Source organism: Microcaecilia unicolor, chromosome 5 (assembly GCF_901765095.1).
Source record: "Microcaecilia unicolor chromosome 5, aMicUni1.1, whole genome shotgun sequence".
Lineage (NCBI taxonomy): Eukaryota > Metazoa > Chordata > Amphibia > Gymnophiona > Siphonopidae > Microcaecilia > Microcaecilia unicolor.
The window spans coordinates 213416091-213442707 of NC_044035.1; the positions used below are offsets into that span (position 1 = coordinate 213416091).

Consider the following 26617-nt stretch of genomic DNA (forward strand, 5'->3'; position numbering starts at 1 on the left):
GTCAACCCCTAACAGGGATATAGGTCTATAGGATGCACACAAATTAGAATCTTTTCCTGGCTTAAGCAAAAGAGAAGCCCCAGCCTACTGTAGTGAGAGCGGGAGCTCCTCAACCTGCAAGAAAATGTTAAACGTATGAACCAAGGGCTTTGAGACCAACTGTGCAAAGGATTTATAAAACTGATTCATAAAGCCATCCATGCCAGGGGCATTAGAAGAAGGCAACTTTGAAATAGCTCAAAGAACTTCCTCCTCTGTTATAGGGAGAGATAGCTAATCTGCTTCCCCAGCACTCAACTGAGGTAGAGTAACCTCCCATAAATATGCCCCTGACTCAGATTGTGCTAAATCATGCTCAGGCATATACAAACCCTGATAATATTACACAAAGGCATCCTATATACCCCCAATATCAGTATGAGGAATTCCACTCTAGTCCACTACTTGCAAAATCCAATTACGCTCCCATTGTTGCTGCCGTCCTGTTTCCCCATTCATAGTACTGATGTTGGGTGCTTCACAATGCCCTAGCAATGTTCTCCAATTCAAGTTGCTTTAAATCCTGCTGGTGCTGTACCATCTCCTGCCTAATACTCTAAAAGAGATTATGCCGATGCGCCCATTCTAAGTATTTAATTTCACATCGTATCCTATCCTCCTCCATCCGCCGATACCTAAGTTGATAGAACCCCGCAGCAATACAGTGACCCTGCATAAGCTTTAAAACACTCCCACAAACTTATTGGCCCCACTTCACCATTATCATTGAAAGCAAAATACTCTATCATTTTAGAGCATTAAGACTGAAAGAAGAGAGGGGTCAGTCAGCAAAGAGAGTCATTCAACCTCCAGGGGCGAGGTCTTGATGATGTCTGGTGCCAAAGAGGATGGGAGCATGATCAGACCAGACCCGAGACTCTATCATTACAGAATGAACTCTATTACAATGTAACTTTTCCAAAAACCACAAATCTATTCTAGTATTAGAAATTGAATTATGCAATGCAGAGAAAAAAAGAATAATCCTGAACATCTGGGTTATGTAACCTACAAACATCTAGGCCAGTCCTCCTCAGCACCCAAAGAAATTGAACCCGATCCCGACAAGCATACTGAATCGCTGAATTAGAGTTATCCAAATGGGGGTTACAAGTAAGATTGCAATCACCACCCAAAAGCAGAACCCCCTCCCGAAAAGAAAGCAAGTGCTGCTCTAAGCGCTCAAAAAGGTTCCCTGATCTGCATTCAGAACATAAATATTAAACAAAGTAAACACTTGGCCCCCAAGGTCCACCTTTACCAAAATATAGCAGCCCTCGGGGTCCTTAACCATCTCCTTAAGGTTATATGAAATTGATTTGTGTATCAAAATCCCTTTTTGCCTGACCTCTATTAGAAGCCATAAAAACATTCTGTGGTGTTCATGTATCGCAAGAAAATGGGTCTCTTGCACAAAACCGATATCCATTTTTGTGCATGTCTCTTTGAAAAAGAGCTGCCGCATTTGGGGAGAATTTGAGCCCTTGGCATTGTAAGAGAGGAAGGTCATTGTAGCCACAACAGCAAATCAATAAAAGAGCAATTATACAAAGAATCCCCACTTCTCAGAAAACCTAAGCATTCTACTGACTTACAGATAAATGCTCCACCCACACCCATTGCAAAAACACACCCTTTTCCACTCTCCCACCAATTTCCCTACCATCCCCCAACCCATGCTAAATCTGCTTTTACACATTCCCACCCAAAATCCCCCCCACTCACAAATTCCAATAATCAAACATATTGCTGCCCACTACTCACTTAATAGGCAGCATTGGGAGCAAGTGACAGACACCAGAACAGAGCTCCGCGTCACCGAGCAGTGACTGGTGCAAAACAGCAAAGTGCAATATAATGCACAAATAGAGTCGATGTACTATACTCCAACACATAAACAAGGAGACCCGGCCCTGGACCTTGGTGCTCCCAACGAGGTATTCTAGGTGACCTGGACCTTGATGATGTGTCCTGTGCCTCCAAGCCAGAGCCAGCCAATAAACCTGCTGTGGCCATGGCTGTCTGCACCTTCTCCACAGTGCGACCACTATAATGTCTGTCATCTAGCATAAAAGCAAGGCCAATCAGGTAGAACCAACAGTAGTGGACACTTTTCTCATGAAGGGCATCTCTCAATGCTTTATAGTTCCTGCGGTGGAGCAAAGTGCCCGGTGATATAGCCACAAAAATTTCAATAGGAATGGAGTCCCAAGTGATCTGGCCTCCCTGTCTGCGGGCCAAGCACAATACCTTTTCTCTCAACGCAAATTTATGGAAACAAACAATTACATCACGTGGACGATTAGTATCTCGGTGCCCTGCAACGTGGTGCACCTGCTCCAAAACAACTTTGGGGATAGCATCAGAAATGGCAGCTGGCTGGAGCAATTCTTGACATATACTTTGCACTGTCTCTGCACACTGGGCATGCACTAGGTCATCCCACTATCGTTTCTGGCAACCCCCGAAAATGGAGATTGCTCCATCCTGATCTATTTTCGAAGGCCTCCAATTTGAGAGAGAATTAATCTTGCTGAATTTATAATTGGCTAACCGAGTCTTGCAGCTACAAAGTCCTCTCCACTTTGATCAAGATAAGCCTCCATGTCGGAGATCCACTGCCACACATCCGCAAGTTAAGTTCCTCCAGAGTGCACTATAAGAATTATCTCCATCAGTTATCATCTTTGGATCCCTGGCATTGGATAATGATCTAACACCGCTACAATTAAAACTGTATGATATCTTAATTTCTATTGCCATCAAATGTATCCTCTCGAATTGGAAGAATGATCAGTTTCTCAACATACACTTTTGGTGGCAATCTGTTTTACAAACTTTCAAATTTGAATTATCCATAGCTGACAAAATGGGAACAACCTTTAAATAATAAGATTGTCTTTCTGTATATTATTATTTACATGTTGTTATGCTTTGTGAGCTATCAAGATCAATAATTTTTGTTTGTATTTACTCTGTCGCATTTTACTTTTACTCATAGTTCGTGCATTGTTACTGGTTCCTTTTTTGCATTTTTTTTTTACCTTGTTACATATGAAAAACAATACAAACTCCTGGACTTAATAAAAAATAATAATTAAAGGTTCCAGTGCCAAGTTAAAAAGCAATGGGGAAAGGGGACAACCTTGTCTTGACCCTTTGTACAACAGTATAGTATCAGTAATCCATTAGCCAGTATCCGGACTATAGGATTAAGGTACATGATCTTGATCTTTCATTAGGATCACTCCCGAAAACCAAACCGATCAAGGACTTGGAACATAAATTGCCACTCAATGCTATCAAACGCAATTTTGGCATTGAAACTCCAGAAGTTGTATTGTCTTTATGTTCTAGAGTGAGCTGTAAAAGGTCACCAAACAGTTGAGTGTTATTAAGAGGAAAGTCTATCCTGTATAAACCCAGTTTGCTCTGGGTCCACAAGAGATGAATGAATCTTAAGCTAACTGCAGTGATAAGACTTTTGAATAAATTTTACAGCCCCATATTTATTAAGGAAATTGGTCAATAGTTTATGATAAATTGATCATCTCTGCCAGGCTTACTGTGAACTAATTTTCACTTCTGCTACAGACCCATCTAGGCATTCCAAGTGCTCCATACCTGCAAACAATTGACATAAATGGAGTACCAGGTCCACACTGAAAATGAAGTAGATTTTGATTTGAAGTTATCTGGCTCTGAAGATTTATGCAAAGGAAGGGCTACAACAGTTGCAAAACTTTTTGCTCAGTGAGATCCCCTCTGGTATGAGTAATTGAGACTGTCAAAGCAGAATGTGGTATAAATTGTAAAAATGTTTGTATTTGATTCACAGAGGCATCAGTATCTGATGAATATTACAGAATAGCTCCATGATTAGGGTATTCAAATAGATCGCTGTCCCCTATTATAATAGAAATTTTCTTATTTTTCAAATCTTGTGCTAATAAATGGCCAGAAAGATTCAGTTCTTCATGGTATAAAGTTGTCAGATCGTGTGGCAATAGTAGCCTGTGCTTGCTGACTAACAGATTATATCGATACCATGGCTTTCATAATTGCAACAGGGCTGCATGATTACTACCTTGAACATATTCTCATTCTAATTGTTATATTTCTGTTTCTAGCTGCTATAGTTTGCTTTTACATTATTTATATATTCAAATAGAATACAAGCCAAAATAATGCCTGACACAGGCTATGTTTCGCCCTCATAAGGGCTGAATCAGGGGCTACGTGGTGTGTATAAAACTCTTCCATCACCACAAGTGTACAAAACATCTCTTGGGAAAGACACCATTATAAATGAAAAAACAGCAAAGTGGTACGAAGCTGTACATCTATCAAAATGCTCGCCAGGAGATGGCAGCGTGCGCACAATGCTGGATCCATGGGAGGATGGAGGGGGGCTGGAGGGAAGGGGGAGGGGGGCTGGGCTCATGGGAGGATGGGGGGGGCTGGAGGGACAGGAGAGAGGTTCTGGACCCATGGGAAGGAGAAAAGGGAAGGGAAAGCGATGCCAGACCAAGGGGATGAAGGAAGAGGGAGTCAAATACTGAACCTACAGTGGGAAGGAGGGCAGACAGGTAAGCCAGATGCTCGAAGGGGTGGGGGGTGGGAAAGAAGAGAGGGAGAGAAACTGGGTGGGGTTGGAGAGGAGAGACACACATTGGTGTGGAGAAGGAAGAGAGGGGAGAAGCTGGACTGTGGACACAGGGAGGTAACAGAAACAGGGGAGATGATGTGCATGGGGAGGCATAGGGATAGGTATAGAAAAGGGAGATGCGTGAGGGGGGTATATGGACACAGAAGAGAGATATTAAACAAGAGGGAGGACTAGGAACAGAGAAGGAAGATGCTGGACATAGGGGGCATAGGGACATAGGAGTGATGTTTGACACGGGGGAGGATAGGAACACAGAAGGGAGATGCTGGACATGGAGGAGCATAGGGACAGAGGCATTGATGGATGTGGGGATATGAATACAGGGGACATACTGGACAGGGAAGTATTGGAGACAGAGAAAAGAGAGATGCTGAACATGGGGGACGATAGGGACACAGATGGAAGATAGATGGTGGACATGGGCAGAGAAGAGAAGTCAAATGGACAGGAGACCCTGGTGAGCACAGAACTCTTACAGGAGACCCTGGTGAGCAGAGAACTCTTTGTGGCCATTTGCAGTATAGAAGCGTAAAATGTAATGTAATTAAGAGAAGAGAGAGGAAAGCAGAAACCAGAGCCTAAGATCAACATGATTTGAAAAATAAAATGACCAGACAACACTACTACTACTACTTAACATTTCTAGAGCGCTACTAGGGTTACGCAGCGCTGTACAAAATAAACAAAGAAGGATGGTCCCTGCTCAAAGGAGCTTACAATCTAAGTAACGAAATGTCAAGTTGGGCAGTCTAGGTTTCCTGGGCAGAGGTGTAGAGGTTAGGTGCCGAAGGCGACATTGAAGAGGTGGGCTTTAAGCAGAGATTTGAAGATGGGCAGGGAGGGGGCCTGGCGTATGGGCTCGGGGAGTTTGTTCCACGTGTGGGGTTGGCGGTGGTGGAGAAGGGTACTGAAAGGAGGGGGATTTGTCTTGAGAGCGGAGGGTACGGGTAGGAACGTAAGGGGAGATGAGGGTTGAGAGGTAAGGAGGGGCTGCAGATCGAGTACATTTGTAGGTTAGTAGCAGAAGCTTGAATTGAATGTGGTACCTGATCGGAAGCCAATGAAGTGACTTGAGGAGAGGGGTGGTATGAGTGTATCGGTTCAGGCAGAAGATAAGACGTGCGGCAGAGTTCTGAACGGACTGAAGGGGGGATAGGTGGCTAAGTGGGAGACCAGTGAGGAGCAGGTTGCAGTAGTCAAGGCGAGAGGTAACGAGGGAGTGGATGAGAGTTCAGGTGGTGTGCTCAGAGAGGAAAGGGCGGATTTTGCTAATGTTATAGAGGAAGAAGCGACAGGTCTTGGCTATCTGCTGGATGTGCGCAGAGAAGGAGAGGGAGGAGTCGAAGATGACACTGACGTTGCGGGCAGAAGAGACGGGGACAATGAGGGTGTTGTCAACCGAAATAGAGAGTGGAGGTAGAGGAGAAGTGGGTTTGGGTGGGAAGACAAGAAGTTCGGTCTTGGCCATGTTCAGTTTCAGGTGGCGGTTGGACATCCAGGCAGCAATGTCGGATAAGCAGGCCGATACTTTGGCCTGGGTTTCCGCAGTGATGTCAAAATTCAAGTAAGTGATTATGAAGGGATATTAGACACGTCATGGTGGGATACCATAAAAAATTGGTTTGGAGGATTAGGTCCATGGTTAAGAGGGATTGTGACTGGATGTATTGTTTTCATATGTGTTGCAGGACTCTTATTATGTTGTTTGCCTTGTTTGCTTGGCTGCTGCAGACGAGCATGTCAAGATTCATTGAAAATGACCATGGTAACTCAGATACAAAATATAATGCCTGACACCAGTGACTATGAACCAAACTGTCCTGGGTTACTGATGACTCCCGAAAGTTCTATGGTTTGATAGAAAATGTTTGTCATTGCCATGACGGCCTGAGGTGTTACCTATTTATAGGATGATGCCCAGTCTAACAGTGATGAAAACTATAACCATGAAATTTTGGTGAACCTTGCTTTACAAGGTTCAAGGGAGGATTTGTTAATAATAATAAACATGCTGCATAAATATAATGAGAAACAGTTGAACAGTATAAAGTTCCTATGGTCAGTGAAGTGCAAGTATTAAGGCAAAAGAGCTATGAGTCACAAACCTGTGAAAACAATAAGGGAGTCATAGAATCAACCTTGAGCAGCCTGGTGTGAAACAGAGACAGGGAGTCTGTGTAAGGGTAGCAGAAGGAATGTTGCTTGCAGACATTTGTAGATAAGAAATATGAGAACAAGCTTCAAAGAAAAGGGTTGCTGACGTGCACACATTGGGTGCAGTATGAATGTAAGTGTATTTAAACTGAGGAGAAGATATGTATCTTAAGCAAAGCAAAGCAAAGCAAACATATATCTCTGTATTACTGCTGAGCAAACATATATCTCTGTATTATTGCTAAAAATATATTCTGTAAGTATACTTTGCTTCCAGCGTGATGTTCTCATGCTGCCTCTGTCCAATGGAGGACAGTTGAAAAAATAAAAATCATTGATTATTCTTCTTTATAATAGGTGTCAGTTTCTTTGTTTACACACATATAAGGTGTAAATAAACAAAAGGTATACAAAAGGTATAAAAAAATAATTTAATTTTCTATTTTGTGATTAGAGTGTGTCTGATTTGAAATGTACATCCTGCTAGAGCTGGTGTTAGACATGGCTGGTGCCTAGGGCAGAGGTTTGAGAGGGGACCCCCAAAGCTCACTACCAGGTTGCACCTTTTTAAGCTTCCAACAGGCTTGGAGTTCTCTCATCAGGAGGCCAAGGGCAGTTACCCTAGTCACACTCCACTAACACCATCCCTGGCATGTGCCATTTTTTATATTTTGCATAGTACAGGCGTAAATGCATATCCTTCTATATCTCTGGAGTTGTACTACATAACTGTTCAAGGCTTGTGCAGATGTGGTCAGAGCTCGCAGCAGCGGAGGACAGATCTCACAGGGATGGGGCGGGGACAAACTTTGTCCCCGTGTCATTCCCTAATCCATGGATTGATGCTGAATTAAACTGAAATATTTAAGAGTTGCCCCATAGGCATGTGCTGTGCATCATGATCTTTTAACTAGCCATCCTACACAGCATATGAAAAAAAGAAAATGCCCAAATCCGTGAAATGAATTAAATATACTCCTGAAAATTACAGTTTATTAATGATTTGATATACCACAAAGTCTGGTGAGCAGGTTAGCATGGTTTACAATAAAATCACAATACATAAAATTTGAAAGGAAATCTATAAAGTGATAGAAAGGTCTCACAAATATACCTACAAAGAACAGATCAGCTGAGTGCAAGTACAGGCTGTCAAACTATCCGGCTGGGCGCTGTCAAACTTTGTGTATGATTGATATCACATGGATATCTGGGGGCCTGGTGGGGAGAGGTCGTTCCAGAGCCAAGGGGCCAGGAAAAAGAAAGCGGATTGTCGAGTGGATTCATAGGTCCGGGCAGACATTTTTTAAAACTGTATGCCTTCATGAATATAAAAGTAATTAGAATATAAGAATAGCCATACTGGGTCAGACCAATGGTCCATCTAGCCCACTATCCTGCTTCCAACAGTGGCCAATCCAGGTCACATGTACCTGGCAGAAACCCAATTATAGCACGACAAAGGGTATCTAGAGAAACTTCAAAAGGTCTAGTGGAGATTAATCTCTCTGAAAATTTGAATATAGACTGTCCTAAATCTAGTCCTACTGCTCCTTTGAGTGCTACTTTGAAATTAGGGGTCTGCTGGGCTTTTTCTCTCAATGAGTTTGCAGCTTTGCCTGCTGCCGTGAAGCTTCCATGAAGAAGGAAAAATTGGCTTTAGTGCTTCCATTCACTCAACCAGCATATGGTCATGTAAATTGACCACTCACAGATCAGGCTACTGCTTACTAAATCTTGATATAATCAAAAAAATCCAATCAAGCAGTTGTATGGTATCTGCATTTGAGTAGGGGAAAAGTCTCAACTGCTGCGGCTTCCCGTCTTGTGCGTACAGGCTCTCCAGCGTCAATAACCCATTATTGAGGACTTGCAGTGTGGTTCCTTGAAGAAGAATTACAAAACGGGACCATTGGAATCAACACGCAAGCTGGAGTCCATTGCAAAAGATACGTTCAAGGGTTTAATTGACTCTTTATCATAATGAGCATAAAAAGAGCAAAAAAACAAAATAAATAACAAAAGCACTAAATGAATATAAAACAATAAAGAATTGATCTTTGTATGGGGTTTTTTAGTCGATGATGACTTTTTCTGCGTGCCACCCTAAAATCAAGACAAGAAGCTGCAGCAGTTGAGACTTTTCCCCTACTCAAATGCTGATACCATACAACTACTTGATTGGATTTTTTTGATTATATCATGTAAATTGACCAACATCCGAAGGACTTTTACTGAAAAACAAATATACCTAATAGTGTGTCTAGTGAAAAAAGGACCACCAGGGATGGTTCTCGCTGGCCTTCAGCCAGAGGGCTATCTATTCCATGGTTAGGAGAACTTGAGGCCCGTGGCTGCAAGGGTAGGAGCCTCAGGTCAGGGCTCTATATTATCTTTGGTCCATGGTACCATTCCAGCTCTCCTCCTTATTCACCAGATCCCAGCAAGCACCGCTCCTGTCCCATTCTCTCTCTGAGCACTGCTCCTGAGAAGAAGAGTCCACCGTCCGCTCAGAGGTCTAACAGGGGTTGTCCTCCCTTCTGTTTCCCCAATGTGAGAGGAAATACCAGCTGAAACAAAGCCTGGATGCACCATCTTGGAAATGCCGATGATACCAAAAACTATGATGACATACAAAAATGTTAAAACAACAAAACAATACTTATAAAGTAATCTTTCTTGCTCTCTTCTGCAAAGTCTCTCAAAATTTTGTTGAACTTTAACTTTTTAGCTTCTTCAGTTTCTATGGATAATATAGCAGGGCTGTTCAGTCTATCTTGGAGCATGTTTGACCTTTGATAAGATTTAATCAGTTTTAATTTGGAAAAGCTCCTTTCCCCTGATGACACTGACTGGAATAGTCAAAAATATGAGTACTGCAAGGAATTACAATATTTTCAATGGCTTTCCAAAAGATGAAGGAAGAATTGGCTTTGGTGCTTCCATTTCCTCGACCAACATACGGCCATCTAAATCTGTAAACTGTACTGAATTACTGAATTGACATGATCATTTTCCTGATTGAGTTTGACATCACTTAGCAAATTTCCAATTTTGCAGCATATTTTTGTAATTGGTTTACATGTTTTTAAAAAGCCAAAATGAATCAACAGGAAATTCTTCCAAGATGCGCTTGAATTACTGGGTCAAATTTTCCCAACAATTCTATAAATCCCAGAAAGTTGCCATTGTGTGAACTTCCTAACTGTTCAACAAAGCCAGGAAATGCCAAATTACACTCTGATAAAAACTTAACTAGAGCTACTAGTCTTTCCATAACTTGATGCCATTGCCTTTTCTCTTTATTCATCAGTTTCTGTTGAACCTTGTGTAATAAAAGTGAATTTTAAAGATTGTTTTTCAACTCTGTCTTGACCGACCAGTGCACTTGGGGTCTGTATTGTTGATTAGAAATAATTCTGTTTAAAAATGATTGTTTAACTTTGTGCGAAAATAAGTTGAAATGCAGAAGATAAGACACAGCTCTAATTAATTTGGTATGTGAAGAGGAGGATGGTGCTTGTTTTCGGAGTTCAGCCTGGCAACCTGGACTTGGAAAACATGTGACCACGTTCCCACAGTATGGCTTGTTTACCTAAACAGAGAAGCATTCTGTAATTTTCCTTAGCTCTGAATATGAGTTCTAAGCCTTATAAAAAGGGGGGCTTGTTGTGGCAGAGTTTTGAGGCTCATCTGTGGGTAGACGTATCGCGCAGAGGACTTGTTCCTGGTCATAAGGAGACTTCGGGCTTTCGCTGCAACGGGCCTCCCGGCTGATGAGATAAGGCCCTGAAATTCCTGACCAGTGATGTTGTACGTATAATATGTATATATCTGTCTTATAGCTTTCTTTTAGTTAGATGATTTAATCATTATATATATATATATATATATATATATATATCTTAATCATTGTAGATTTTGGCACCTTTAATAAAGGTCTCATTTACCTAATACGAATCCAAAAGAATCCACGGTAATTATTGAGAAGTCTGTGTTAGTGAGACAGGCTGCAAATCCATAGCAGTACACCTTGTCAATAGTTTCTTCAGCAGTGAGCTGTCTCTGAAGTTCAGTGCAATTTAGGAATGCCACTAAATGTCCTTTTGATTTATCATGTTCTGCCAATCTTGTATTCATATGGGACCACTGGTTCAATTCAGTACTAGACAAGGCACTTTTCACATCATTTCCATAAATGCGATAATAAAAACAAAAATATCTTGTTTGCTGACACAGAGTATATCACCCAGGGGTGATGAATGATTTCACCATTTGGAAGCTTTCTTTTGCAATGGACTTGTGAGAAATATCTTCCATTTTCATTGCATGGAAATTCTTCCAAAAGAATTTTAGGTGGTCCTTTTTTCACTAAACAGTCCTTCAGATGACAGTCAATTCTTTCTAGACAGGTGGCTGGATCATCTGATATGGTTAGCAGACTTTCAAGGCTTTTAAGGTTTTCATAATCTTCTGCCACTGAAATGTTCAAACTTTCACTTTCCTGGAAGTGCTCTTGTTCTGGACAATCTTCTGGATCCTTCATGTCATGGTTTTCATTGGTCTCTCTGCTTTGACTAGTAGTTGCATCAGACTGAGGTATTTCTGTCTCATCATTTGTTTCTTGGGTTTTTTTGTTTCTTTCTGTCAGCTCTGGCAAAACATCTTCTCTACTACCAACATTTTCATAACCTTGACCTGCCACTTCACATGTCTCTAATTGGCTCTTCTGAAATACTTATTTGTTACATTTGTATCCCACATTTTCCCACATATTTGTAGGCTCAATGTGGCTTACATAGTACCGGAGGGCGTTTGCAGACTCCGGTGAAAACAAATACAAAGTGGTGTTATGGTAAGATAGAAATCATGTGGCATAGCCACATTAGGGAATCGTGCATCAGAAGGGTTGAGTTTTGTCCATTATGTACTTTGGTTTTGTTGTGTTGCAGGGATCAGGCATTTGAGTAGGATCGGTGGGGTCTGCCTTTTTGAACAGGTTGATTTTTAGTGATTTCCGGAAGTTTAGGTGGTCGTATGTCATTTTCAAGGCTTTTGGTAGTGCTTTCCACAGTTGTGTGCTTATGTAGGAAAAGCTGGATGCATAAGTTGATTTGTATTTAAGTCCTTTGCAGCTTGGGTAGTGTAGATTAAGATATGATCGTGTTGATTCTGATATGTTTCTAGTTGGTAGGTCGATTAGGTCTGTCATGTATTCCAGGGCTTCACCATAGATAATTTTGTGGACCAGGGTGCAGATTTTGAAAGTAATGCATTCTTTGATTGGGAGCCAGTGTAGTTTTTTGCGGAGGGGGCACTTTCAAATCGTGTTTTTCCAAATATAAGCCTTGCTGCTGTGTTTTCAGCGGTTTGGAGTTTCTTTAAGGTTTGTTCTTTAGAGAGTACCTTTTTGCTTTTCTTCGGCAGTCTTTTTTATTTTATTTTTTTTCATAAATCCACTCAGGTATTTCCTGCCAGCATCTCAAGCTCGTTTTGTTTCACTCATTTTAATGAATTGTGGCTGAAAATTAAAAAAAAAAAGTAATAACTCTGAAATCGTATTAACCAATGGAGAAATCACCTTCAGGAACTTTACAAAGTATTATCCTCTAAATAATTACCACAACAATGAATTTAAAATAAGAACAGTTGAACATTGCAGAGAACATCATTTAATTAATTTTAAGTGGTGTTCTCTAAAAAAAATAACTACTTCAGTAGATTTAAAATAATTGCCACACCAATGGATTTTAAGTAAGAGCAGAAAAAAGTTCTAAAAAAAAAATGCAAAAGCAAATCAAGAATATAAAGTAAAGCTAAATGTCTGCTTATCAATGCCTGATAAAGTCGAAGGGAGTGGGGGGGAAGTGAAGGCTGCCTAGAGCTGAAGATTGAGATAGGAACACAATTGCTTGCTGGGGAGGTGGAGGTAGGTGGGGGGAGGGGGTTAGAGGGTGTGGGGATTAACGTATTATGGTGGAGACTTAGATTTGGAGTACCAACAAGGTGGTAGAGAGCCTTGGACATGAGCTGATATCTCTGAGACAAGGGGACGCCTCTTCTGTCAGACACTGGATACCGAGCAGAAGGGTGGTTTTCCAGATACCAAAAAAGATGAAATTGGACTCATGCCTCTGCCCATCCTGAAAACACTCAACATACTCCTGTAACTGTGGAACCATTGGGGGGGGGGGGGGGGGGGGGGGGGGGGGAAGGGAAGGGAAGGGAGATTACCAATAAAAGTTTGATACTGTTTTACGTTGAATGGTTAAATACTGTAAGTTTCATGCGATCTGTATTAATTACATTATTGTGATGTTCCATATTTTGAGGTGTCAATAAAATAATTGAAACATACAAAAAAACTAAAGCTAAATTCCAGGCATAAGGAAGGAGAAAGAAAACCCAGAAAGACATGCAAACAAAGGAAAGGCGTTAATCACCAAGATGCATTCTTTTGACATTGCCAAATGCCAACTATCACCAACCTGTGCTGCAAGTGCCCCAGTAAGATGGAGAACCGAGTGGCGAGCCAACTAACCTGACCTTACTCTCAGGCCTGGTCCGCTGATACTGGAACTTCCCTCTGCTGTGCTCTTCCCTTGATGAAGAAGGAAGTAAACATCAAAAGGGGGTGGGCCATGGTGTCACCGGACCAGGCATCAGGACAGTAAGTGACTGTGCCAGGTGCGGGGAACCTGGAAGGTATAATGTAGGTAGCTGAGTCAGTGGTGTGCATTCTTCTGACATTGCAAATGCCAAGTATCACCAACCTGTGCTGCAAGCGCCCCAGTAAGAAGAACCGAGAGCCGAGCCAACTAACCTGCACTTACTCTCAGGCCTGGTCCACTGATGTTAGAACTTCCCTCTGCTGCGGCCTGCCCTTGATGAAGAAGGAAGTAAACATCAGAAAGGGGTGGGTTGGACAGTAAGTGATTGTGCCAGGTATGAGGAACTTTGAAGGTATAATACAGGCAGCTCAGACTGGCGGTTGATACTGCTGTACATGCCAGACATATGTTCATGTCCCTGTTTTTTTTTTTGATGCTCAACATTGTACATTTCAGTTCGAAAAATGGCTATTCACCTTTGGATGTTTATTTTCATTGCAAAAACATCTATCTCACAGCCGTAATAGAAACAACAACAGAACAGGAAATCTATCTGTCTACTGCATGGTAAATGGTAAACCTGAATCCCACCCATATAGCTTCTGCCACATAATTGGAGAATCACAAGATTTGCATATATTCATGCATGCTTATGCTTTCACCATTTTTCCAATAAAGTATGTTTGAGAAAACATTAAGAAAATACCTACATTACCTAGATTTTTACAAATGCATTATTCAAATGAGTTTCATGCCTCTGCACCATTCCAGTTCCACTCCAGTGATCTTGGGATTTGAAGACTGAGCCAATAAATCAAAGAAGATCCCTCTGCATGACTGACCCCCTTCATTTCTGTGTGGTTGCTGTTGAGGCTCCATCTGTGGCCGTCTTCAAATCTAAGCTAAAAGCCCATCTTTTTGTTGCTGCTTTTAACTCCTAACCCTTAATCGCTTGTTCAGAACCCTTATTTTATCATCCTCACTTTAATATTCCCTTATCTCTTGTTTGTCCTGTTTGTCTGTCCTAATTAGATTGTAAGCTCTTTCCAGCAGGGACTGCCTCTTCATGTTCAAGTGTACAGCACTGTGTAAGTCTAGTAGCTCTATAGAAATGATAAGTAGTAGTAGAGGCAGGGGTTCATGATTAAAAGTGATTGGGAGTCAGTTAGTAGACTAGAAGAAAAGATCAAACACTTTATACAAATTTCGGAAACTCTTTCTGAACTCAGTGCCCCCAAAATTAAGGATGATAGGATGATACTTTCATACTTAGCATTGAGACTTTGATTATGTGTGTTTTTCTAACCCTCCTCCCCACCCCCCATGTTAGTAATTACTCTTCTGTGTTCTCTCAGGTCTGTTCTGCTGAAGTGATGCTGCCTGGAACTTCCTTCTGCCACGGCCTGCCCTTGAGGAAGAAAGTTACATCAGAAGGGGGTGGGCCATGTGGCAGACAGAAGTTCCGGCATCAGCGAACCAGGTGGGCGTCATCAGGAAGACAGACACATGTGCTGCAGCTGCTTGGTGCATGACACTGATTTGTAAATACACAGCACTATGAATTATTAAATTTAAGCAACACCTCGCTGGCAGAGAAGAGATGTGCGCAGGCAGTGCAGCAGAAATTTTGGCAGTGGGAGTGGGGTGAGGTGGCGAGGCTGCTGGCGGGCTGGTAAACCTGGTGACAGCCACACGGTACTTAAGATATATGCACACAGAATCAGATGGCAGAAAAATGCAGCGGGAGTGGGCTGGGGTGAGGCAGAGTTTGATCGCAATGCAACGGGGATGCGACCGGCCACGGGGCCCCTGTGAACATGAGACCCTGTGCAGTTGCCCCTAAGACTGGCCCTGCCCCTCAGAACAGATAAAAGTGAGCAGTCCCTGACTTCAGTGGAGCAGCCAAAATGGAAGGAGAGAGACACCTTCTTGGAATTGGGAGGTCGGAACGTTGCAGCAAGCTCATGCGGGAGCGTCTCCCTGAACAGCTAAAAGTGAGTGGTCCCTGTATCTTCAATGATGTTTTCCAGTTCTGTTTTCTAACAACAGTAGTGCTCTTGGCAACAGGCATGATCAGATTACTGACCTTGCTGTATCACATGATGCCTTTCTATCCTGGCACAGAACACTGCAGTAAGTGTAGGGCCCTGGGATCCTAAAACCTTAAACACATGAACTTTAAAAGAGAATTTCACAGTTGCCCCACACAGGCATTTCCTACTTCAAGCCATCTACACAGCAAGGTACTCTGCTCTAGAGAGCTGCATGGGTATTACAGGAATCCCGCAGGGATGGAAGAAGTTCCACGGGATTCCCGCAGGGATGGAAGAAGTTGCTGTGGGATTTCCATGGGAGTGTAGTCAAAATCTCTGGTGACTCCAGAATGAGACTTGGAATGCCCTGAGAGGCAGCTGGAAACACCAGACTGAGGCTTGGAACACTCATTGGTTGAACAGTGAATACCATCCAAAAAGCCAGAGGGCTGTAAGCAAGTAAATAATAGCATCAACTCCTGTGGTTACGGGTGGGGATGGAGGAGATAAATTTGGGAATGGGTGGAGATAGAATGGATCTTAGTGGGTATAGGTTACATTCCATTGGAGATGGGTGAAATTTTTGTCCCCGTGTAACTCTTTACTTTGCTCTCCTTCCAACCACCTAAGAAAGGGGCCCTTTTACAAAGGTGCGGTAGGCTTTATGTGCATGTAGCATGCGCCAAAACGAGACTACTACCAGATTAGCGCGCCCTCCTGGCAGTAATTTCAGATTTGGAACACCCATACCGCCGTGACAAATTATTTTTTAAAATTTCCTACCATGCGCGGCGCTTCCAGCATTAATCGACAGCTGGCACATGCCGACCAGTCACCATACGTATAGTGTGTGAGCACTTACCGCTAAATCAATAGGTGGCGTTAAGGGTTCAGGCCATAAACAGGCGCACTCTGGTTTCAATCAATTTTACTGCAGGTCCTTTTCCCAGCCCATTGAAATAAAAGCCCTTTTTCCCCCAAGTGGTGGTGAAAACTGGCCAGCATGTGTCAAAAACACGCCCACATTACCACAGGCCACTTTTTGCAGCAGCTTAGTACGAGGACCCCAAAGTTATCTACCCAACCAGGCATCTAACTATAAATTCATGCTCTCACTTCCAATCTAAAATTCTCTTTACGATACAATGACTGCAAACCTGTGTAATGGAATACATACGGCACATGTGAACTTACCTGTTAAGAATTCGTCTGTGTATGATTTTCAAAATAATTATTTTTTCTGTGCTGCTTTTTAAAAAGTCAGTCATTCTTTTCTTTAAGTTGGGTTTGTTCTCATGTTTTGCTATCACCTTTAGGTTTTCCCATGATATTTTACACCTTTTTTCCAACTGCACCAAGCTGTCAGCTAACTGATCAAAATCCACCTGAGAAAATAGAGAGAGAGAGAACCCCTATTAGTTGAGCTGAAAAATGGTCTGTTCTAGGTTACCCACAACAAGTGCTGAATGGTGGCATAGGAGTCAACCCTATGGCTGCTGTGGGTGCTTGAGCACCTACAATACTAGGCAAGCTCCATGTCTGTGTCAAGGGAGGGCTAAATGCCATTTTGGAAAGTTGGCTCCCATGAATGGTAGATTCAAACATTTTCTGAATGGGGTAGGGTTCATATAATTTGAACAGTGGCAGAAGTTCAAATTAGAAGCTCCCAGGCAACAACTGTGAAAGAGCCCCCAAAATTGGGGGTGCCGGGAAGTCCAACTCAAAAGATCTAGGACCAGCTAAAGAGGGCCCTTTCCTCCTTGTAGAACCTCTGCACTTCAAAAGCTGTTTGGGCAGAAATTATGCCACCACATTTATATTTTGTATGCTATGTTCAACTTGATTTGATGACTAGAAACAGAGCCAGTGCTTTTTTTTTTCCAAGTAAAAAAAGGTGTCAGCACTCATGCAGAGCCAACCATAGGGAGTGAGGTACCCAGGGAATTTTTTCCACCAGTACGGTGCATGCAGTCATGTGGGCCCGGAACGGCTCTACCTGGAAGGCAGCTGTCTCTGAATCTGAGGGTCAAAGCTTTGAGACTGGCTGATGCACCAGTGGGGGGAAAAAAAAACAAGATGGGAGATTTTGAGTGAGAAATGAAATAGGGTGGATATGACACTTTTGGAAGGCAGGAAAAAAAAAAGGTACCCCCTCTATATTGGTGTGTACCAGCTGAAAAAAAGCCCTGCTTAGATCCCAATATTCAGAAAAAGCTGAACTCCTAAATTTAGGAACCTAAGTTAGGTGTCTGCATTTGTCCCCTATTTCCAACCAAAGGTAGGAACTTAAGTTTTCAGATGAAAATTCATCTAAGTTTAATAGCCTAAAAGCTATGCATTTAAACTTAATCCTATTGTTCATTTGCCTAGATTTAGGCTCTCCCACCAGTGGAGGAGTGGCCTAGTGGTTAGAGAGGTGGACTTTGGACCGGGGGAACTGAGTTCGATTCCCACTGCAGGCACAGGCAGCTCCTTGTGACTCTGGGTACAAATAAGTACCTGTATATAATATGTAAGCCGCATTGAACCTGCTATGAGTGGGAAAGCGCGGGGTACAAATGTAAGGAAAATAAATAAAAATAAATCTGCACTTGTTGCCAACTACTTTTTAGAATCCTAAATTTGGTGGCCTAGTGACACTAGGAGCATAAATTTAGGGTCTCCTCAGCCCTAAAAGAGCCTGACTTTCAAAGTAAGGAACCCAAACCCCTCAAATATCAAACTCATAAAATATAATGGCAGAGGAAGACCACCAAGCTCATCTAGTCTGTCCATTCTCCATGCCTACTGTTATATTACAGACTGCAGACGTTGATTAATCTATGATTGGAAAAGTGGTATATACATTTGGAAATGAAATTGAATCTCTAGCTCTATCCTTGATTTCTCACCACAGTTCTCTATTTATGACTGATTCCAATTCCATTTTTTGTTCCCTTTACCTCAATTAGAAGGTTGTTCTATGTATGAGAAGACACACTTCCTTAGGTGACTCCTGAGCCTATCCTAGGTGCAGATAATGTTCCAAACAGCGCTCCAAATTTTTAGCACTGGAATTGTGTGGGGCATTAACACCCCTATGATCTGAGCTAATAGCATGCAAATTCAGACATGCTATTAGCTCTGATCATAGGATACTTCTGCGAGAGGATTGTGTCTGGGCATGCATCGAAGGCACAATCCTACCGGAGAAGTTGTGTGACAGGTCCAGGCAGTTAAATAAAACCCACAAAAAGCAGCCCGGACCTGTCAAACTTTCCAAGGGGCTGGAGATCCTGTAGACCTCCAGACCCCCTGGCCCAGCCAGACCCGACCTGAAGACCCCCACCACTGGAAGACAGACCGATCCCCCTGCCCCCCCCCCCCCACAGAGGACACCTCCCTGGTGGTCTAGCTCCCCCCTTACCCAACCCCCCCATCCCCCATATGGTAAGGAAGCCCTGCCCAGCACATACTAAGATGCGCTGGGCAAGGTGACGCCATTTTGGAGGTGGTGCTGGAAGAAGGAAAGAGTGCTACTTCCTCCTCATCATTTGAAGTTACAGGGAGGGGCTGGGTCAGGTAAGGGGGGCGCTAGACTACAAGGTTGCGGCTGGAGATCCACCAAACCTCCAGACCTTTCTTCTGTCGGGGGTGGGAGGGGTCAGATTGGGTAAGGTGGGGCACTAGACCACCAGGGAGGTCTGCTGGGGGGGTCATCAGGCCAAGCCAGGGGGGGTCTGCTCTGTTTGGGGGGGGGGTAGCAGTCCCATTGGACCACCAGGTCTTTTTAGTGCTTGGGGATGCAGGTTAGGTTTGACAGGTCTGGGTTGGCATAGGGTTTGCAGCAGGAGTAGCGCCCTTGTTTGGCAAACTGACCACTGATCATGAGGTGCTCGCTTGGCACTAATGGCTTCTAGCGCCCGCGTTTGCTTTTGATCATCTGGGCCCTAGTCCAGACAACTGTCATGATTTATTCTCATAGAAAGAAAACTAGTTAAATACGTGTAAGTTTGAAATTTGTGAGCAGCAGTGTCAATTTTCAAAGCTCCAAATGTACTATTCACACATTGAATTATGACTGTTGTAAACAATCACCCTAACAAAAACTTTTGTATTCATTCACCTGATTTAAACAGAAAACTCAGCAGGTTAGAAGTCAGAAAATGCTGTCATTATAATTTTATATATTTATTTAATGTACTTATAGTCTGCAAGTGGAATGCCTTGCACTAAGTGAATATCAATTACATAAAATACAAAGTATCCAAATGACAAACAACTATAAAAACACATAAAAATATAAAATCTCAAAATCTAGCAAATAAAATCAATAAAATGATTAGCAATTATGTAAAAAGAGCACCAAAACTTTGAGATGAGCTTGAGTGGGCTTTGATGACAACTCTACCAGTCGGAAAGTATCCATGGTCTATGTATCGAAAATGGCAAAGAGATCATGATTAGGTATATGTATTTCATATCACCTGAATATACATAACCCCCCCATCCTCACATGAGTTTGGGTGCTATATATCTCAATGGGGGAGGAGTAGACATCTTACAGTTGAAATTAGCAAGTAAAATGTTACAGTTAGCAATTTTGTTGGATTGTTGGTTTAATCATATATTGATAATGAATGTTACTATGCTGTGACCATAATAACAATACCACTCTTTGAACTATTGACATGTTGTTATGAAAACTTAGCTGGTATGTGGTATTGTGTTCATCATATATAGCTGCCCATATGTGGTAGGCCTCGTGGCAAATTGCCAACTGCCCTGTTTGTGACATCATTGTTGAATCATGAAGAAATGTAATCTGTTCGGAGTTGCACATGCAGCTCTGGCCATCTTGTTGGGCAGACTGGATGGACCGTCTGCTGCCATTTACTACTATGTTACTATTACTTTTTTTTTTGAACCCAATATTTTTTTTAATGAATCTTATACAGTAATGCATTCAAAAGTTCTGATCCTACTACCAAAAAGGCTCTGGCTCATGTCTCAGCTAAATACAACAATTTTGGAGAAAGGACAGAGAGTATGGCCTTTTCTAAAGAATGAATAGAAATCAAACAAAATAAAACATGGAAAAGAAAATAAGATGTCACCTTTTTTATTGGACATAACTTAATACATTTCTTGATTAGTTTTCGATGGTTGCCCTTCTTCGTCAGATCGGAAAATCTATTGATTTCTATTGATTACCTTTAAAAGTGGACCAACACGGCTACCACACCTCTCTAAAGAATGAAGGAATAGGCCTACAGCAATCAAAATGGATTTAAAAGAATACGGTGCAACCAATCTCAATGCCTTAACAAAAAACACAATTGCTTTAAATTTTAGACCACAGAGTACAGAAGTAATATGTTCTCAGTAATGACAACCAGTAACAATATGAACAGCAGCACTATGTATAAGTTACAGCGTCTTCAGAAGGAACAATGGAAGGACAACAGATACAGGACTGCAAAATAACCTATAGAGAGAACAAGTTTGGACAAAAAAAACAAAGCTCATCTGATTGAATGAGGGGTCATGCCTTAATCCCTCCAGTGGTCATCTGTTCAATCAGAGCACCTTTTTGTAAGTTGGACATGACAAACAGTTCTAGATAAAAATGCCCTTTTAAGACATGGACGTTTATTCCCATTCGAAAATCCTTGTTGGACGTCCTATTTTTGGGCTCTCCCTAGTCCCAAAGCACGCCCACTTTCTATTTGGATGAACTGCAGTGTGAAACATCCAAATTCTGACTTTTCAAAATCAGGATTTGGATTTTATTAGCACTTTTTTAGGCATTTTAAGACCTCCATCTGCTTTGAAAATGAGCACCATATTTTCTCAAAGGCATCTGGAAATTGTAAATATATTATCTTACTTTAGTGGATCGTGTGATGGATGCAATCTCAGAATAAATATCGGATGTATCTGGAAATTTATCAACCACGATATTGCATAGATGATACAACAGAGACTGTCTGTGGACCGTGTCTTTCACCTCAGATACCTTCTGTAGGTAAGTGAGTTCAAACCCCTCAGCCTGTAATGACAAAAATAAAGAATATTATACAATAACATTTCCATTAAAGTGAGGTTTTAACGTCTCTGTTGACTTCAGTGTTTTATGCCTCTAGTCTTGATTCTACATTAGATAATGAAGCTTAAAAAAGTTACATAACATTAATGTTCATTTATATATAATGTTCTACAACAGGCCACTTAACCAAAATAATGTAATGCCATTTGCCTGGGTACATTGACTTATGTGAAAATTACCTTCCTCTAGCTGTAGGAAGGCATTCCACTGTAGTGGTGGGAATGGAGTGGGTAAGGGCTTCCCTGTTGTGCAGCATGGTGACATGCCCTGCCCCTATCCTGGGCCACAATATTTTAAAGAGACATCAAGGGTTAAAAAAGGGGGGGGGGTCTCTTTTACTAAAAGGCATTAAGAAATGGGCTTAGCACATTTTAATGTGAGACATTCCTGCGTGATAAGCCTAATTTTTTTTGTTTCAATAAATGTTTTATTAAATTAATTGAGAGAACATTATACAAACCGTCAAAATGACCTTACAGTTATAGATGCAAAAGTCCCCTCTTTATTCCACTCCGCCCACCCTTAGAACCTCCTCCCACCAAACTACATGCTACCCTACTGCATTAAAATCCCACACTTGTGGACGCGTACTGTTTCTTCAGCACCCGTCTCTCAGTGAACCAACTACAACCTCTCCCCCTTCCCAGAAGCCCACCCTAGCTCAACAAGTTCTGTATTTCATCCTAGTCATCATAAGTTCTATCCAAACATCCTTTATGTTGATCTGTAAGTTTCTCCTTGTCTGCCAAGATCCTTTAGATCTTTTCCAGTGCGCCACAATTTCACATTTGGCAGCTGCTAATCCCAATCATTTGGTACAGTGTTGCCATTGCTGGCCTTGTCTATTACAAAGGCTGAGTAATCAAAATGTCAGTTCAGAAGAAAAATCAACTCCCAGTGTTTACAACAGTCTCTGAACCAAATCGCCTCAAAACCCGCAGATTTAACAATTCCACCAAACATGTAAGAAGGTACCTATGGCACCCCAAATCTCCAGCAGACCTCAATAGTTCCCAGAAATGTGGCCTTCAACAAAACCTGGGTATAGTACCTTATATGCATTTTCTTAAACAAGAACACAAAAGGAAGCCTTCATTTCAGCGAAAATAGCCTCCCATTCCCCCTAAATCAGTTGCCCACTTGAGCATAAACTTAAATCAAATCCCCAGAAATATTTATACAAGAGGGAAATGGGTCCCCTTAATCATCCTAGGGCTAACCATAAGCTCTCCAAACTTTCCTTATCCTCTGGGGTCTTCCCAGAGTCAGCCCCGGGAACCCATATAATGATGAAACTGCAAATAAGAAAGAAAATCGCCTGGGGGCGCATCATATTGCTCTTTTAAATCACTGAAGGTCAACATTTCCCCACAATCCAACAAGTGGTTGAAACCTCGTTAATACCAAACCTTCCCATTTTACAAAAGTCCCCTTTATCCTTCCTGCTTCAAACATGGGTTCAAACCTTATCAGTGCTAATGTAGAAACCCTTCAATTTCCTCCCATCTTTCTTCAAACCCTATCCCAATAGGTTACACATGAATGGATTAAGAAAAAGCTTTTAGTTTAAGTTTAGAACTTGTAGCTATCCATAATAATGGTTTAAATCAAATGCAGGGTGATAATGCTGTTTTATTTTTTAGCATGTCTATTTGGCTTGATTTCTCAATCAAGTATCTGTCTGAACTGTGCCGCCCAGTAATACCAAGTGATATTGTGTACTGCTCTCCCACCCAAACCCCAACTCCTCCACAACATCATTCGGGAGATTTTGGGGGACTTCCCACCCCAAATAAAATAAGTAAATGCTTTTGAAACCCCTGCAAGTACTACAATAGGAACAATCACTGGGAGAGTCTAAAATAAAAAAAGAAAACAAGTGTGGGAGAATACGTACCTACCATGACAACCAATAGCCCCTCCACCGCCCTAGATCAGATTGCACCTAGCAGAAAATGTTGTCATAATTATAGTGATATAACACTGAAAGATCTCGAGGCAAATGGACTCCCAAGTATCGAATAGGACCTTCACAACTCAAAAGTGGAAGGAATGCTGCAAAACCTCTTCTTCCTCCGCTGTTGTAGTAACCCCTAAAATCTGTTTTATCTAGGTTAACTTTAAAACCAGGCACACTCCCATAATTTTGAAGTTTTGCCACAACAACTAGAAGAGTCAACCCAGGGTGATTAATACACATCAAAATATCATCAGCGAACCAAGCAAGTTTTATGTTCCACTTCCCTGCTATGCATGTCCCTGATATCAGGATTACATCTTATGTGCTCTGTTAGTGGTTTGATAACACAAACAGGAGGGGGTGGAGAAGGAACACCCCTGCATAGCACCTCTCTGAAAGGATCCGTATATCCACCATGAAACTGAATACAAGCTGGGGGGTTAGCATAGAGGGTGTAAATCCAAGAATAATTATCCCCAAACCCAAATCTTCTTAAAAACTGCCCACAGGAATAGCCAGCTTTCATATCAAATGCTTTTTCAGCATCAGTAGCCAAGAATACCACTTTCTCTGAAGGAAGTTGGGTCTCCCACATCAAATGTAGAGTTAGTCTGATATTGGCTCCAACCTGTCTCTTAGAAATAATCTCAGATTGATCCATGAATAAGCTCTGGTAGACCACTGGCCAGACGCTCAGCAAATATTTTAGCTATAATTTTAACATCTATATTTAATAATGACATTGGACTGAAGGAGCCAAATATGGAGGAGTCCTTTCCTGGTTTCAACAATATTGATATGGCTGCCTCTCTTACTGATGGAGGCAGGGATTCCCCCTGCATTAAACTGTTTCCAACTCTCTGCAACACGTCTCCACCTCCCAGCATAAGCCCAGAAGTTTTCCACCTTTTAGATTTTTGATCACCCGAGCAATCTCCTCCTGGGCATTAGGATCCACCAACTCTTCTCAATCTTCATCAGAGAGCTGAAGGAGAGAAATTGTATCCACAAACTGTTCTATTGCACCTGATGAATCTGGACAGTTTAATTGGTATACCTTTAGATAAAATGTTAAAAACTGAACTAGTATGTCAGCATCAGTATAGTACAGAACATCACTTCTGCCTTGAATATTTTGAAGTGAACATTTCTCTCCCTGACCTGTTATCAAATTTGAATTTTTTTTTTTTAAATCAGTTGTCTCCATTTAAAGTCTACTTCAGCCACCTAAAGCCACTGAAGTTCAGATCATACCTGTTGTAGTTCCAGTAAGGATTTAGCATCTTGATGCAATTTGTGGCAGGCCTCCATCGTAAGAAGTTACTCCTGCAACTGCAGAGAATGTTGCATCCTCCCTCTCTACCTGTCCCCCTACTTTATAAGTATCTCTCTTATCACCACCTTAACAGCATCCCACAAAATACCTTCAGATTCTTCCCCAGTCTCCTTTATTGTCAAATAGTTCTGTATTGTAATGTGAATCTCATCACAATTTTTCATCCCTCAAAAGAGACTCATTAGCCAGCTTATAATCAAAAGTGATCGCCGGCCATCTTCTGACACAAATCGGGAGATGGCCGGCGATTTTTTAAAAGCGGTGAAATCGGTATAATCAAAAGTGGCATTTTTGACTGAATCGCCGCTTTCCCGTCGCTTCGCCGGTGAAAGTTCAAGGGGGCGTATCAGTAGATAAGCGAAGGTGGGACATGGGCGGGCATGGGCATGGCTACCAGATGGCCGGCTTTCGCCGATAATGGGGAAAAAAAAAGCGGCGTTAAGCAGTATTTCACCAGCTTTACTTGGTCCTTTTATTTTCACGACCAAGCCTCAAAAAGGTGCCCCAACTGACCAGATGACCACTGGAGGGAATGGGGGATGACCTCCCCATACTCCCCCAGTGGTCACCAATCCCCTTCCAAACTAAAAAAATAAAACTAAAAACCTTTTTTGCCAGCCTCAAATGCCGTACCCACCTCCATGACAGCAGAATGTGTTGTATCCTCCGACAGCCTTTCCCTGGTTGCGATGTGGCTCTTGGGTGAGTGTGACACCTTTTCTGTTAGGTGCCTGCAGAGTCACATTAGCAATGCATTGTGGTGGGTGTAGGGTACTGGGCTCTACTCCCCTGGTGCTTTCCCCCCCCCTGCTAACTGGGTCAGAGTGTGCCCTGTTTTGTTTCCTGTTGTAGTCCATGCGGTAGTGGCCATTTTTGTAAGCCAGTTTTAGTTCCCTTTCCTGTTAGAGAACTTAGTTCTTACCTTGAATGGTGCTGAAATGGCATTGTACACCATTGTGCCAGCTCTGACCTACTGCTCATCTTAGTACCAGGGGACTCTTTGCCAGTGGGGCACAACCTCTGATCTGCTGTTAACTGTGAGTAAACGTGCTTATTTCAAGAAAGGACTTTTTCAGAGAGATTAGTCTTCAGGTGTGAACTGGTGTGCCAAAGTTATACAGCAGCAATAAGTCCTACAGGCTGTATGCAGGTCCCTGGAACAGTTTTAGTGGGTGCAGTACATTTGTGGGTAGTGGGTTTGGGGGGGGGGGGGGGGGGGTTAGGGGGCTCAGTTCCCCAAGTAAGGGAGCTATGCACGTGGGAGCTTTTCTGAAGTCCACCGCAGTGACCCCTAGGGAGCCCGGTTGGTGTCCTGGCATGTCAAGGGGGCCAGTGCACTAAAAATGCTGGCTCCTCCCACGGCCAAATGTGTTGAATTTGGCCGGGGTTTGAGATGGCCGACATAACTTTCCATTATCGCTAAAAAATGAAGCCGGCATCTCAAACCCCGGCTAAATCCAATGCATTTGGCTGGCCGGAACCGTATTATCAAAATCAAAGATGGCCGGCCATCTTTTTCGAAAATACGGGTCTGGCCAGCTGTTTGCGGCGCCGCCAAAATACATCGCCAGCCATGTATTTCGCCGGCGCCGTTCGATTATTCCCCTCTAAGTCTCTAAAAGCCTCCATGGTTTGAGCCTCCTAACTCATAAAATGACACCCAAACTGGGCCATGGTCAGATATTTGTATTAGTTCAATATGTGCATTCTTGACATTTTCCCACATA

General features: G+C 42.3%; 1 protein-coding gene across 1 annotated transcript in view; it reads right to left on the minus strand.

The window, feature by feature from the left end:
• Positions 1 to 26617, minus strand: part of FHOD1 (formin homology 2 domain containing 1) — a 586414-nt gene that overhangs the window by 21489 nt on the left and 538308 nt on the right. Inside the window, exon 18 of the mRNA XM_030203753.1 lies at positions 16701 to 16891. Coding sequence (XP_030059613.1) covers positions 16701 to 16891 — 191 coding nt within the window. The remainder of the gene's footprint in view (positions 1 to 16700; positions 16892 to 26617) is intronic.